Source organism: Mytilus galloprovincialis, chromosome 13 (assembly GCF_965363235.1).
Source record: "Mytilus galloprovincialis chromosome 13, xbMytGall1.hap1.1, whole genome shotgun sequence".
NCBI classification, from domain to species: domain Eukaryota; kingdom Metazoa; phylum Mollusca; class Bivalvia; order Mytilida; family Mytilidae; genus Mytilus; species Mytilus galloprovincialis.
Genome location: NC_134850.1, coordinates 42,243,244 through 42,259,975, shown reverse-complemented (window position 1 = coordinate 42,259,975; position 16,732 = coordinate 42,243,244). Strand labels below are relative to the sequence as shown.

The 16,732-nt window shown below is 33.2% G+C and overlaps 1 protein-coding gene across 1 annotated transcript in view; it reads right to left on the bottom strand.

The window, feature by feature from the left end:
* The window catches only part of LOC143056999 (uncharacterized), a 129,106-nt gene that overhangs the window by 51,075 nt on the left and 61,299 nt on the right, over window positions 1-16,732 (bottom strand). The window contains exons 36-50 of the mRNA XM_076230225.1: window positions 16,089-16,395; window positions 13,749-14,162; window positions 13,250-13,376; window positions 12,630-12,724; window positions 11,933-12,118; window positions 11,267-11,447; window positions 9,679-9,845; window positions 8,857-8,984; window positions 7,978-8,230; window positions 7,247-7,418; window positions 6,325-6,568; window positions 5,878-5,995; window positions 2,590-2,768; window positions 1,917-2,076; window positions 1,282-1,479 (exon numbers count right to left, since the gene is read on the bottom strand). Of these exons, the coding sequence (XP_076086340.1) occupies window positions 1,282-1,479; window positions 1,917-2,076; window positions 2,590-2,768; window positions 5,878-5,995; window positions 6,325-6,568; window positions 7,247-7,418; window positions 7,978-8,230; window positions 8,857-8,984; window positions 9,679-9,845; window positions 11,267-11,447; window positions 11,933-12,118; window positions 12,630-12,724; window positions 13,250-13,376; window positions 13,749-14,162; window positions 16,089-16,395 (2,929 nt within the window). The remainder of the gene's footprint in view (window positions 1-1,281; window positions 1,480-1,916; window positions 2,077-2,589; window positions 2,769-5,877; window positions 5,996-6,324; window positions 6,569-7,246; window positions 7,419-7,977; window positions 8,231-8,856; window positions 8,985-9,678; window positions 9,846-11,266; window positions 11,448-11,932; window positions 12,119-12,629; window positions 12,725-13,249; window positions 13,377-13,748; window positions 14,163-16,088; window positions 16,396-16,732) is intronic.

The window sequence follows — 16,732 nt, the reverse complement described above, 5'->3', positions numbered from 1 at the left end:
TTGGTAGAAATCCAGTGTAGTTTGAGAAAGTTATTAAAATTACAAAAACTTTAACCACAGAGTGAATATTTGTGGAAGCCGTCGACGACGACGACGACACCAACGGAATGTAGGATCGCTTAGTCTCGATTTTTCGACTAAAGTTGAAGGCTCCACAAAAACAGTTGTTGGCATGACACGGGTTATGTTCTTCTCATATATTTTATGATAGTATGATACTAAACCCCTAACAGGAGGGATTGTGCCTGATATTCATATGATGAAGACATAATCTTTCAATCAGTTTAGCTGGCATGTCAGTTAACTACTAGTAGTCTGTTGTTATTTATGTATTATTGTCATTTTGTTTATTTTCTTTTGTTACATCTTCTGACATCGGACTCGGACTTCTCTTGAACTGAATTTTAATGTGCGTATTGTTATGCATTTACTTTTCTACATTGGCTAGAGGTATAGGGGGAGGGTTGAGATCTCATAAACATGTTTAACCGCCTCAATTTTGCGCCTGTCCCAAGTCAGGAGCCTTTTGCCTTTGTTAGTCTTGTAGGATTTTTAATCTTAGTTTCTTGTGTATAATTCGGAGTTTAGTATGACGTCCATTATCACTGAACTAGTATACATATATATATACATAGCCTCCAGGTTCGGGAGTTTCTCGCTACATTGAAGACCCATTGGTGGCCTTCGGCTGTTGTCTGCTCTATGGTCGGGTTGTTGTCGCTTTGACACATTCCCCATTTCCTTTCTCAATTTTATATGGTATGGGTTAAAGGTAGTACAGTGATTCCTAATTGCTTACATGTGTGTAACATGGACTCTGGTGGATAGTTGTCTCATTGGCAATAATAATTGACTATTAAGTATGAATGTTGCATATTTTGAAGGCTTCAATGAGGAATCATGACCTTACATTACTTACATGCACATCATTTAGATTCTGGTGGAGAGATGTCACAATGAAATCATACTACCGGTACCAAACCTTATTTTTTTTATAAAAAACAAAAACCGAATATTTTTTTCTCAATAATTTTATATATACAGTCAACCTGCTACAAATTTCACCTGTATTAATTCCTATGAATTTCCTGTATTATTGTTTTCAGCAAATGGAAATTTCAGTAAAGAAATAAAATAGAGAATGGAAATGAGGAATATTTCAAAAAGACAACAACCTGACCAAAGAGCAGAAAGACTACAAAATAGATCAAGTTAGAATATATTTTAAATCATGATTCCCTAATTTCTGTCTTTTTTAAAATATTTTAGTACATAGTTTACCTGCTCTGTCTTCTTCAACAACCACAATAGGAGTAGACGTCAAGGACGAGCTGAGTAATTGAGCTCCATTCTGGGCCTTTAGACTAACATAATACACAGGCTCCTTTGTAGTCAGGTTGGTGACCTCCAGACTAAGACCCTGTATATACAAATCATTCTCTGCACCATATAATGTCCATCCTAGTTTGTCTGTCCCACCTATTAGAAAGAGACAAAAAGGTGTATAGTGTATATGTAGAAACATAATTTGCATCATTTTAGCATTTTTTTGAGAAAAAAAAAATTATACACTTTTAGCAATCTTCAAAACTTTTTTTCAAATTTAGAATGAGAAATATGGTATATTGTTGACTACAAAAAGGCTTTTAAATGTAAATGTACTCAAAAGAAAAAAAAAGGCAACATAAAATTTCTACAATGATTACTATCAATCTACATCTTAATACCTGTATATTCATTTACAGTAAAAATAATATATTTACTCATGGAAAAAATTATAAGGTAAAATTCTTTTAATCCTCAGTGTTAAAATTTCAACAACATAACTGACTTTACATAAAGATAGCTATTTCAACATTCTAAATATATAAATAAATGCAAGAAATGACTTCATACATGCATAAAAGAATATTTACCAGGAGTAGTTCCGACAGCGACCTCATACCCTACGATACCAGACTCAGGGTCAACAGCCAACCAGGCTGCCTTGATCCCTTTTGTATTGGCTTGAAACACATACCCTCCAACCTCCTCTTCTTGACCAGAGATTAATGTTCCTACTCTCAACCACTTTACCTGTTACAATAATCAAATATCAATATCAATTAAAAAAATTCCTGGGTTATGATTTTTCACAATTTCAAATGACAAACTGGTTTAAACACTTATTTTAAACTTTTTTTTCTGGGGATGAAAAAGATATAATGTTTGTACTTCTGATAAATGTATTCCTTTCTAAATTTCAGATCAAATATTAGAAGCTGAGACAAAATTTCATCCATACACGAGAATTCATACACATTTGATTCAAATACAATATAAGACACAACTTTCTAGTAAACTTGTCATTAAATACATGGGAATGTGTCCCCTTTGCATTGCATATAATATAAAGTTATAAAGGTACATAACTCAAGACAGTTAAAGTAACATTACCAAAATTTGTAATTGATCACGATTTTATGGTAATAATTATATATTGTGTTTAAGGTTCATAATAATTGGTTCAGGCAAATCTAAGTTAGAGAACAGAAAGAAAAAATTCAGCAATTTTTCAAATTGTTAAGGGCATAACAAGTTTGAACATACAGAAGGTGGTGATGTATCCACTCTAACACTATCAGTTTCAAACACTGCCATATGTCCTGCTTTGTTAAGGGATCCCACTCTGACACTGTAAGCAGCCCCAAGGTTTAAGGACATTCCATTGTGAGTGTAGGATGTCCTTGTTGGGTCATCAGTTAGATCCAACCAGTTACCTTTAACAACTGAAACAAAAACACAACATATATATATATATTTATTCTTTGTAAAATTGAAGAACTATCACACACTAAGTTTTTCCAGAAGTCTCTTTCCAAAACTTTTTCAATAATCATGACAATTTTTAAGTGGCTGTATTTTTCAAAATGAGGTTGAGGATCTAAATTTTTTGAAAGCCTATTCTATTTAGCATCTTTGCAATTTTCTTTTTGTGTTTAAACAAGAATGTGTCCAAAGTACACAGATGTCCCACTCGCTTGATCTTTTCCATGTTCAATGGACCATGAAATTGGGTAAAAAATCTAATTTGGCATTAAAAGTAGAAAGATCAACCAATAGAGAGCGTGTGTACTAAGTTTCAAGTTGATTGGATTTTAACTTCATCAAAAACTACCTTGAACAAAAACTTTAACCTGAAACTCGCACTTTCATTTTCTATGATCAGTGGACAGTGAAAATGCAGTCAAAAGTCTTATTTGGCTTTAAAATAAGAAAGATCATTTCATAAGGAACATGTGTACTAAATTTCAAGATGATTGGACTTCAGCTTCATCAAAGACTACCTTGAATAAAAACTTTTACCAGAAACTCACACTTTTATTTTCTATTTTCAGTGGACCATAAAAATGGGGTCAAAAGTCTAATTTGGTTTTAAAATAAGAAAGATCACATCCTAAGGAACATGTGTACTAAGTTTCAAGTTGATTGGACTTCAGCTTCATCAATCAAAGCCTTAAAGGCTGTAAAAGCAATTGCTGTCATGTTAATGTTTGGGGACTTTTATTTTTCATCCACATATATATAATAATTAAACCTGACATGAGTGTTGTCTAGTTAGAAGTAAGAAGGTTTTAACTTTATATAAATAAAAGACTTTAGCAGAAAGTCATTTTTAATATGTTTTATATTTCACAAGGAGACAACACGTTTACCAGGCTAAAGTTGGGGTCAAATATACATGTGCTGAAACATATAACTCAAAAAGAAATCATCATGGATTATCCCCTGGTAGTGTTTGTAACTAGGCAATAATTTCCTTTATTGATTTAATTTTAACAATTTTCATTATCAATTTATATTTAACCATTAACACAAATGATTAAGTTAAAACATTTCAACTTTCCAGACGCAAATGTTAAAAAACGGGAAAGAAATAAAATATCTTACAAGACATAAACATGTAAAGAATAAATATATATTTCAGCTTAATAAAAATATTTTCATAATGGTACTTTGTCATCATTTTTAAAACTAAGTTCCAAACATTATTGCTCAGTTGATATACATGTATGTCCTTCTGATGCGGTACGAGCACAGGCACTTGTTTCTATCCAAAATAGTTTTATATGGATAGCCGACCTTCCTTTGGATAGAAACAAGTGCATGTGGGTACGAGATAACTATAATTCTCATGCAATCCCGAAAAGGGGGGGGGGGGGTCATCACAGACAAACATGACATTAAATCGTTATCACTGATGTATTGTTTAGGGCACAGTTGAAGGACGCCTCCGGGTGCGGGAATTTTTCGCTGCATTGAAGACCTGTTGGTGACCTTCTGCTGTTGTATGTTTTTCTATGGTCGGGTTGTTGTCTCTTTGACACATTCCCCATTTCCATTCTCAATTTTATTATACGAACAAGAACAAACAGCTCTACGTTGCTTTGACATTTATCAATTTTCAGGAAACATTGCGAAAAATGATCTTCAATATTTCGAAAACATGTGAAATAAAATTGCTAACACGGTGGACCGTCGAGTGTCAACAAACGTAGTAGACTTGTTCACTGAAAAGACGAGGATAATGGTTTCATCTGACATTTGTTGTGCATTCCCAGTTTTGATCATGATATTTAAAAAGACGGTACTTTTTTTCAATCTATGTAACTAGAAAATTCCAAATTGAAATATCTCTTCATCTGGACCGACTTGGCATCTACTACGTTTGGACGGGTCCATTTCATTAGTAAGGTGATCGATAAATATTACGGAGTTTGACAGAAAAGGAAAACGAACTTATTGTTATTTGTTTTCAACAAGGGTTTCGTTCCGCTAAATTATTTGCGCAAACAAAGTTTGTATATTTTTAGATTACAGGTAATCATTTGACGCTACGCATTAACCTGTGTAGTGATTTTGATTTTACGATAAATGTATGAATGAACGATAATTTTATGAATGAACAAGAGCACCTGACCTCTTAAAGAAACACAAATTAAACATATAAAACCGTATTTAATAGGAGATAATTCAGTTAAATTTTCAATACTAAATCAACAACTGAAATGAATCCATATTTTGTTGAAACATCGTACGAACGGCGGAAAACGGCATCGCAGTTATAAAAATGTACTTTTTTTCACTCGGACTTCTATGTTATTTGATAGTCAAACGGTTGACCCTTTAAATACAAAAATACATCTACAAGAACATATTCTGAAACTTCTTAAATCCACTAACGTTTTTTTAAAGTTTCAAGCTATGTATTGCATTAGAAAACATACATAGGTGTTAAAGAATGACAGACCAGGAGCCTGTTTAACAAAATACTATGGCTTGATATGGGCGGAGTCTCTGATCTGGGTCACAAAGATGGCCATACGCGATAGCATAAAAGCAATTGCTTTAAAAACTACCTTGACCAAAAACTTTAACCTGAAACTCACACTTTTATTTTCTATGTTCAGTGGACCATGAAAATGGGGTCAAAAGTCTAATTTGGTTTTAAAATAAGAAAGATCATATCATAAGGAACATGTGTACTACGTTTCAAGTTGATTGGACTTCAGGTTCATCAAAAACTACCTTTGACCAAAAATTTTAACCTGAAGTTGGACGAACGGACAGACAGACGGACAAACAGACAGAGAAACACACAGAGTCCCCCAGACCAGAAAACATAATGCCTCTTTACTATCGTAGATGGGGCATAAAAAAATTCTTAGTGTAAGATTGAAGAGTGATTTTTCTTTAAGGTGGATTTGAATGACAGAACTTCTAAGAATAATCTGTATCCTGCTAGCGTAATAGAATTAATGATAAGTTGAGGCATTTATCAATGGACTAAGAACTAATTCTTTTTGTGCTCTGGCAGATTTGAACCATTTAACTTACTTGGGACAAGTTGTCTCTTGCTACCCTGGTACCTCTCATAAATCTGTATCCTATAGTAATCCAGTCCAGATTCATGATCTTCAAATTTGAAGTTTGTACTTAAGGAAGTGGCATCAGACTACAAAAGATACATGAAGACATACTGTAAGTTTAGAAATTATAGTATGCATTTACCAGTATTATTGCTGTTTTTGAAGACTGAAAAAAAAAAACGCTAGATTAATAATAGCGATTTCAGAAAATGCTTCATACAGATACCTCTATCAGATTGCAAGTTTTTATTATTAAGATACTCAACCAGTAGCATTATTCCCATTCTTAATATTTGTTAAAAAATTTCTTAATTTACAGAACATACAGCATTCAAATTTAAACATAAGACACAAAATAATTTGACTTTTTTTCAATTTCAAGTTGGAAATCCCCCTTCTAAAATTAACTTCATACCTGGAAGTCAATATCACTACCCTGTGTCAATCCGTCTCCAAGGTAACTCAGGGCTGGAGGAGTTAAGTCCACAACATATGTATCAGTCTCATTAACAATGGAATTCAAAGCTCCGTTTGTTGTTTTCAGTTCTATCTTGATTCTATCTCTGTGTGCCAAGTGGAAATTAAGCCATTTAGCACTGGTGGAATCGTTACTAAATGTCACCCATTCTCTAATCACTGTGAAGTCATTGGACATGTTTCTGAAAAAAAGTTTTTACTTTAGAGCCATTCATATAGTATAAAACCTTCTAATAAAAAATTTCATGTAAGTGATCAAAAACTAGATAAAGTCTGACTTCCTAATTAATTGTAAATCAAATTAACTATTAATTTTTCTTTAAACTAAGCAAAATGAAGATTCAGTATTACCATTTAGTATTAAATATACAAAGAAATCGTAAGAATGGACAAAGAATACATATGATGACCTTCTACGTCATTTTGTCTCTGGTGGAGAGTATTCTCAATGGCAATTATACTACATTATACATACTGTGGATCTATTTATTTCTGTGGGTTAAGGAAAAGTAAAATGTTCGGGGATACTTCATTTCAAGTTTTTTTCGAAAGTCTGCATACAAGCCTAAAGAAAATGGGTCATTCATTGAACATTTAATTTTGTGCTTTATCTATACCCCTGAAATCCATCAAAATTGGTATACAGTGAAACCTGACTAAACCGAACCCCTTTCGGGACTTGAGATTTTATTCAGTTTTGGCAGGTATTCGGTTTCATAAGGTTCACAATGCATAAAATGTGATATAATTGGTCTTTAGAACAAGTTTGGATTAGACAGGTTTCCGGTTTATTCAGGGTTCGGTTTAATCAGGTTTCACTGTATAACCAATAGCTATGATTCCACAGTAAATATACTTACTGAGCGCTAGACACTTGTACATCATACTGTTTAATAGTTGATTCTGGGTCATAGTAATCCTTCCATTGGGCTTCTACCTTAGCCTGACTTGATGTGTAGTCTAAGTCAATAAAATTATCCATCAATCCATCAATAACTTGCCCAGGCACTGATGGAGTTAAATCGACCAATACTAGTAATAGAAATATTTTACATGCATAAAAAAGTCATATATGAGGTATAGAAAATTGAAGATTGTTTGTTTCTTTTTTTTTTTTTTTTTTTAGAAAAGATGGGGTTTAACGAAATCTTTACACAAAAACTTACAATCAATTGAAAGCATGTCCATTTTGTCACCTGCTTAAAAGTATAATGATTGTTTTTGTTAAATACCAGTTTCAGAATTATTGGCTTTATCAAGGCGTTCATTTTTAACTATGGTAGATGCTGCAGCACCTAGAAAGACCTATGACAGTAAACCTGGCAATCCTACGTTTTTAAAAACCAATCACAATTCAGACATTTTTCCTAATATGCCTAAACAAAGTTTTGCAAAAATTCACCAGCCTGATTTTAATTCTACTAGTCTAGAGCACCTGACTAGTGGCTAACCATGCAGGCTCCATCTATGACTGATACAACTAATTGACATGGTCTACAGAAGCTTCTGAAGACAAACTGAATTTTCATCAAACACATGTACTGTTATTTAGAACTGGTAAATTTTATATTAGTATATAAATTTAATTTACCTCCATTTGAAATTGCTGAAATATTAAGTTGTCTTGCTGCTCCATTGAATGCCCAGACTGTTGTATAGTAAATTCTGCCATGTTCAAGATAAGCAGCTTCTTGCAGGAGAACGCAGGCATCGTGTAACTGACGGCTTACTTGTGTCAAGTTAGAAACATCTGTAACATTTTCAAATGGCTCAGAGCCAATGCTAACCATGTAGAATGAAATTCCAGATTCAGGATCAAAGAAGCCTTGCCAGTTGGCACATATCTGTCATAGAAAAAATAACCATAAAAGTCTATATTCAAATGTGCCGAAAAAGCATTAATTGACTTGTTTTAAAGATGATTTTAGACTTTTTTTCCATACAGGTGTGAACTTATTTTCTTTCGACTAGTCTGCTAGCTTTACTTAAGCCATAGCTTAGCAAAACAAGTCAACTTCTGTGATATTTACCTTGTTAAAGTTAACTGTATAATTTTGGCTTCAACATTTGATAGTTTTTTTAAGGACCATTTCAAAAAGCTAGACTAGAATTGGACATTTCCAAGAACACAGGTTATTTGGTTGTAAATATACCTATTCCACATGGACTGTATTTTATTAAGTTTTGAAAAAGTTAACTATTACAAAATAATCTTACTTAAAAATTCAAATGATTGCCAATAAGAAAACTCTCAATCAGACTAAATGTTATACTTTGTTCACAACTTTTACAAATATTCCACTGTTCAGCTGATTTTCTTTTAATAAGTGAATTATATTTGCAAAATAAGAAGAATAGATATATATATTTCAATATTTGAAGAACAATTTTGTAAACAATTTCGATTTATTGAGGCCATTCATCTTACTGCATTTTTATTTGATAAACAAAACAATTATGAATAGCTTACCACATCTCGTTCTTTTGTAAACAACAGATCAACATCATATGTCTGTCCATCATAAACTTTGCCAGCAATTGGAGGGGTTGGGTCCACAATGATTGGCTGGTCTGCTGCTTTAATTGTTCTCAGGTCCACTGTAATCGAAATTACTTCATATGAAAAACCTTTTGAGGCTGATTTAAGGAAAAGTTGTATTGAGGTTTGGATTTAAAAAGTGTGGGAAACTGATTTCAATTCACAGCTTTTTGTTTACTTTTTTGATTTGCATGTACTGATTCTAAGTCATGGATGGATACCCAATATCCTATGGTTTTCTATTTTACTAAAATTTATTTTTCTAACTTTCACAAGCAAAAGATACTGAAATATAGTATTGATAATGTCTCATTAACTGTGTAACTATAGGCTCTTAAGTGCATGCATGAACATATTTTGGGCCATTGAGCTAATAATTACATTTATCTAACTCAAATCTTGAAGCAATATTTCATCAATTTCTTTGTTTGCAAGGAACTATATGCAAGAGTATTAAATTAAAATTCAATCTATCAAATTCACCAAAAAAAAATTTTCATTAGGACAAATTACATGTGAAAAGAAGGTGGTAGAAAATAATTACATTTCAGCTTGACTTTGATTAAGGTAAATTATTGTGAGGTTTTTTTTATTAAAAGGAATAATACAAATGCTTGAGTATCGCAATAGATAGAACTTGAATTGTGATACCTGGCTTTCAACTGCTGTATATGCCCATAACATAAGTAATGACCTAAACACTAACCTAAAATAGAATCTGATTATCTAATCTTTTAAATCAGCATCACTTACCATTATTAATAGCTTTGTTCTTTACCCATATTGGGATACCAGCTGTAATGGACACAGTTATCGTAACAAAATCAGTAAAATCTAGTCGTGTCCAGGGAAGTTCATAACAATCTCTTTGAGTAAGTCCAAGGCAGCAATCATTATATAATATACCTGATTCAGGATCACTGAAAACATAAACATTTATATGTAATCATATACTGTGGATTCATTTATTTTTGTGGGTACCAATGTTCGTGGTTTGAGGAAAACTTGCATATTCGTGGATGTTTAATTTCGTGGTTTTGACAAAGTATGCCTTCATCCTTTAGAAAATTTGCAATTTGTTGAATATTTAAATTCGTGGCTTCCCGGTACCCACGAAATCCACGAAAATTAGTATCCAACGAATATTAATGAATCCACAGTAGATTAATACATACTTTCTAGGAAGTGTTATACATATACAAATGTGTAAAGTTTTATCAATATCCATCAAGACGTTTTAGAGAAGCTGCACTAACAAAAAACTATTATCCCCTTTTTGCAATATTAAGTTCTAGTTACCCCCCTTGAAAATGTAGACCTGGAATTTTATTCCTTTATGCACATTTTCATTATTTAATCTACAACTATTCAAAGTTTCAGCAATATCTTTTCAGACATTTAGGCGGATATGCCCCGACAGGGTACCTGAACAGCAGGACAATCATATAAACCCCACCACTACCCCAAGACAAAAAAATAACAGTAAGTATACAAACTTTGTTTATGAAGGGTTCAACATATGAGAGCTTACTGGTTTTGTCCTATAGAAAAATAGAGTAGGTAAGTAGGTATCAATTTTGTTTTTTGTTAATTATTTTTTACCATGAGTAAATGGGGACCACCAACAACCTACAAAAATTAGCCATACAATTTGTAGAGAAGGCATTTTGGAGAGTTAAAAGACTATGGTAGGAAGAAAAACCCTAAACACATTTTTTAATATTCTGGCCTGATTCTACAACATTGTTATCTTAATATTCTGGCCTGAGTCTACAACATTGTTATCTTAATATTTGATCAAAAAACATAAAATGATTAATCATCTGTGTTTAACTACCAATGCATATTCAGGATAATAACATCTCAATGTCAAATGAAATTACCCAACTTGAAGCTTACAGAAACATATCTGCAAGGATACAGTGCCTAAGATGACATGTCACAGTTGTTGCTCATAATTTGACTTCTCTTTGAAGCGGCAATTACAAATATAGACTTCAGTCTCCTCATGCTGCAATTGAACTCCACAGTCCACTTTATACAAGCATGACAGTATGATAACATTATACCAACAAGGCCTTTTTAATACTTACTATGAAGTATGTCTGTAGGTCAGGTTATATTGAAATTCATCATATTGAATGTTGTACAGCTCATATATAATTGGAGGTGAATTGTCAACAATGTAAGGAGTTGTGTAAAGTTTTTAATACTTACGATGAATTGTGTCTGTAGGTCACGTTATATTGAAATTCATCATATTGAATGTTATACAGCTCATATATAATTGGAGGTGAATTGTCAACAATGTAAGGAGTTGTGTAAAGTTTTTAATACTTACGATGAATTGTGTCTGTAGGTCAGGTTATACTGGAATTCATCATACTGAATGTTATACAGCTCATATATAATTGGAGGTGAGTTGTCAACAATGTAAGGAGTTGTGTGGCATACAGTGGTTGCTAAGGGGCCTCCATATTTCACCCCATTTATAGCTCTTACTGTAATAAAATACTGGCCATCTGAAAATATAACAAGTCTTAATTACTAATTTTCAGGTTTATTCACAAATGAGTACCGGTATATGCTGTGGTGGCCTCCTCAAATTCTTTTAATAAACAAAACAATCTAATTGTAGTTACATTATAATAGTGTATTTAGAAATATTGATTCTGAGATAGCATCAATCATTGACAAACTAGAGGCTCCAAAGAGCCTGTGTCGCTTACCTGTGTCTAATGTTGTTTCCGAAATCATATTTAATAAGGTTAACCATTTTGATTGATAGGCAGGGTCTTTGGACACATTATTTTAAACTAAATACCCTAATGATGATTATTGCCAAGTTTGGTTAAATTTTGCTCAGTAGATTCAGAGAAGATTTTTGTAAAAATTGACAGACGCCAAGTGATGAGAAAAGCTCATTTGGCCTATTGGGCCAGGTGATCTAAAAACAGTATATCTTTATTTCCAATTTTATTGTTCATGCAAATTATGTTTAAAATACCTGGGAGCTGCTCATAAGGTGCTGGAAGTGGACTTATCATAGCACTGTGTGTCCACTGAGATACGTCAAACAGATGAGAATGTGGATCATAATGTTCTTGGATTGTTTCAGCACAGATTTCAGTACCAACAGTAACAGAGATAAATAAAAGACCAGTCTGCTTGTCATTAAATCCATCCCAGTTTGCTAAAACATCAAAATATGATTATCATTAGTACAAATTAGATGTGTTGGAACAACATGAATGGCTTGTAGTTATTCGAATGCTAGACATTCAATAAAACAAGAGTGCACACACTGAAATGTCTCGCCTTCTTTACTAATCACTGATATTATATTCACAAACGTCGCAGGCTCGACAAAAACCAAACAAAATACACATAATTTTGTTGTCAAATTGTTTATATCTACTTATATCAATAACCATTTAAAAAAAGAATGTGTCCCACACTGATGCCCCACTTGCATTTTCATTTTGGGGTCAAAACTAATTTTTCGAAGGATCATATCATAGGAAACATGTGTACTAAGTTTCAAATTGATATGACTTCAACTTCATCTACAACTACCCTAGACATGACAAATGATTGGACAAACAAACTAACAGAAAATTGAAAGGAGGAACGGACAGACAAACAGATGCACAGACCAAAAACATGATGCTCCTATGCAGGGCAATACATTTTTTTCTTCTTACCCGAGATATAATTATTTGCTCTTGTATACAGCATATCATTCATAAATGTTGCTCCATTGAAAACAGCTAATGATTCTGGTCCATCTTGTATTACTCTACAAAAGACAGTAAAAATGAAAGGTTTTGCACTGTTTGGCAAAGCAGTTGACCATCAAAATGCTTTAGGTTTTTCAAATTTATTGTAATAATACATATATATATATAATTATATACCAATGAAGCCTTCTAGATGTCACTTGTTCATTGTATAGTTAGGTTGCTGTCTCAATTTTTCATGTCTTTAATAGACTTCATGTAAAGTTTCATTGAAATCTGAGTCTCATGATGTGCCAACCATTGCCTGAGTTTTCCTTGGACAGCCTCTTAAATATTCCTAACATCTAGAAAAACTTATTCTGTCATATGTACTAATAGATCTATAAGAGGTTCTAGGTTTAAAGATGCACACTGAAATCAAACACTATTTTTTTAAACCTGTATATATTAAATTTTGTGACTTTTCTTTCACAGAACTTCTAGCAATCTATGTAAAGATAGAGTACACAGTTTTATCTATATATCATATTATCATATACCCTTGAGAATTGCATGAGACAATCACTCTGAAAAAGAATCTATACCTGTGATTTTTAACTGCTGAATTTTCACCTCTACACCACATAAGGAAATCTGGTCTATCACTTGGTATTATTTTTGTACTGCAATCTACGAATTCCAAATAGTCAATGGTGCTGTTGTTAATAGGACCTAAAATGCAATAATATGCATGATTATGCTTTAAACCTTTCTACTCATTAAAAATTATTCAATACAAAATTAGGAAAAGGTCTATAATCAAAGTTGGCAGGATCAATTAGACTGAATGTTATTTCCTAAAACATAGATTGGCTATGATCTTAACTAATGAATAGTTTGTTCAGTAACATGCATCTTGTTTACTATTGGTATCATAGGTTATATCATATACTTCCATAATATATTAACTCTCTCAGATTTTGTTTATTGAGCCTCTCTTCAAAGATAACTCACCTGTTTTTGAATGTGTAGTATACACCATAACACTTCTGGTGGAAATAATACTCTCAAATCCCAAAGATTTTATTATAATAGACATCTCACCTGTTTCTGGAGGCGTAGTATCCAACATTATTCCAGGGGTAGAAATAATACTTTCAAATCCTAAATCATTGATGATACGAAAGTTGAAGTAATGTGTCTTATTATGGGTCAGCCATAAATTATTATAATCAAAACTCAAGATATGTCCGATACCAAGCCTTTCGTAGTGCAGGAACATTCCATATTGTGCAAGCTTGAAGTGGTGGCCTTCTATTCCTTCCAGCAGTTCACATGTGCCATCATTGAAGTCATAATTGAAGCTCATACATTTGGTGTTCAGTAGGTCTGCACACTGTTTAGCACAATCACCAACTGAATGTTCTTTAGTTATCTCCCCTCCTAATGGAGCTATCAGTCGACCTTCTCTGAAGTCTGTGAACATTTCCATAACTTTATGGTTGTGTGGGTCATTACCTAAAAATGATATAAAAAAGAGATAAGGTAAATTTAATTCTGTTTTAATTTTGTTGCAAAAATTAGACATTATTTGAAATGATTATTTCAATTATAATAAACAGCTGGGCCATAAGCAAATGATACACCTGCCATGTTTTCTAAGAATAAAGTTAAATAACTTCTCAATGTTATATTAGATATTTATGAAAATCAAAAGGAAGCTTACATCATTAGTTATAAACAATTTACCAAAGTTTCATGAGAATTGCTGAAAGCATCTTAAGTTATTGTCCAAAAAATGGAAAATCCCCCCCTTTTTTAATGAATAAAACCCTATAACATGGAAATGTAAAATTCTAAAGAGCTTACATCAATAGATATATACAATTTACCAAATTTTTAGGAGAACTGCTGAATGAATTTTTGAGTTATTGCCAGAAAACTGGAAAATCATCCTTTTTAATGAATAAAACCTTGTAACTCGGAAATGTAAAATGTAAAATTTATAACATCGTGAGGGAGCTTATGTCAATAGATATGAACAATTCACCACAATTTCTTGCAAGTTTGTGAAAGCATTCTTGAGTTATCGTCTGAAAATTGGAAAATCCAGCTTTTTTTTAATAAATAAAACCCAATAACTCAGAAACATAGAATCTGAAATTTATTTAAAAAAAATGAAAAGGCGCTCTCGTCAATAGACAAATGGTAGATATAAACAATTCACCAAAAACTGGTAAAAGTGCTTTTGAGTTAATGTCTGATATGTTGACGATGGATGAACAACATGCAGACAGTTGTATACCATAATATGTCCTGTAAATGGACATATAAAAACAAGAGTTGCACATGCTGTTATACAAAGCATACCCTCACTCTATGTGGGCCATGTGAGCTAAAAATTAAAAAAAATGTTTAGCTCTTAAACTATAAATCTTTATAGCAGCAATGTCAGAATGGTCAGGATTTTTAGGTCAGGTATCAGGTTCTACTTTTTGTGGAAGGAGTCGACTTTCAGGCAGGGAGCCAATAAAAAAAATGGTGATAGTACAAGTCAGGTATTTTCCTATCTAAATATAAAATCTGAGGGGATTTTAGATTGCTTGCCAGCTGAACCGTGAAATCAATATAACTGTATCAGAGGGAGGAGCTAAAGTCAAGTGCAACCCTGACTGACTATTCATAAATCAGGACCATGTCTCATAATTTACATTATGAAACTCAAGAATTAACTTAGATCTTGTGGTACAAAGCCATCAGCATTAACATAAACCGTGTTCCATGGAATTTCTACCACACCCCTCCCCAAAGACACTAAATAACTTACTAAGATCTGGTGGAACATATGTAGTAGCATCTACATTGACAGTGTTCCAAGGAATTACTTGATCACCCCACACCCCTCACCCCACATAAACTCTAAAACTTACTTATATCTTGTGGAACATATGCAGCAGTATCTACATTGACAGTGTTCCATGGAATTACTTGATCCCCCCACACCCCTCCCCCCACAGAAACTCTAAGACTTACTTAGATCTGGTGGAACATATGCAGCAGCATCTACATTGACAGTGTTCCATGGAATTACTTGATCACCCCACACCCCTCCCCCCACATAAACTCTAAGACTTACTTATATCTTGTGGAACATATGTAGTAGCATCTACATTGACAGTGTTCCATGGAATTACTTGATCATCCCACACCCCTCCCCCCACAGAAACTTAAAAACTTCCTTAGATCTGGTGGAACATATGCAGCAGCATCTACATTGACTGTGTTCCATGGAATAAGTTGATACCCCTACACCCCTCCCCCACAGAAACTCTAAGACTTACTTAGATCTGGTGGAACATATGCAGCAGCGTCTACATTGACAGTGTTCCATGGAATTAATTGATCACCCCACACCCCTCCCCCCACAGAAACTCTAAGACTTACTTAGATCTGGTGGAACATATGCAGCAGCATCTACATTGACAGTGTTCCAGGGAATTACTTGATCGCCCCACACATCTTTTCCATATCCCAATCCAACTTGTGTCAGAACTATATCAGAGTCTTCGTATACAACAACAGATGCCTTCATCACGGCTGGATTACTGGTTGATAAAAAGTCTTCTGTAAATCGACCACCAGGAAGAGTTACATCATATGTATTTAAAGAACAAGTTGCCATAGAGCGCACACCAGCATCATTTTGTGCATACATTGTAAAATACAGAGGGACTCCAGTAGCACTTAGTCTCTGAAATTACAACATGTAAAATAACAAGACCCGGATGTTTGCGTTTTAGCAAGTGATCTTGGTTATTTAATGTAAAACAATCTCCGTTACATCTTGGCCTTAATACATATTAAGGAGGCTCGAGGGTATAAAAATTTCAGAAAAAAATTAAACATTTATTTTTCATCACAAATTTTATTCATAACCTTTATTAGTTGTTACTTTATCATATGGTACACAAATCATTAAAAAAAATCAATTCATGTTGGCCACAGATGACTTTTAAAATGTATCTGTCATTGAAAAAGCTCCAAATTATCTCCCTTTGGTGCAAAAATGCTATTTTTTAGCATTAAAA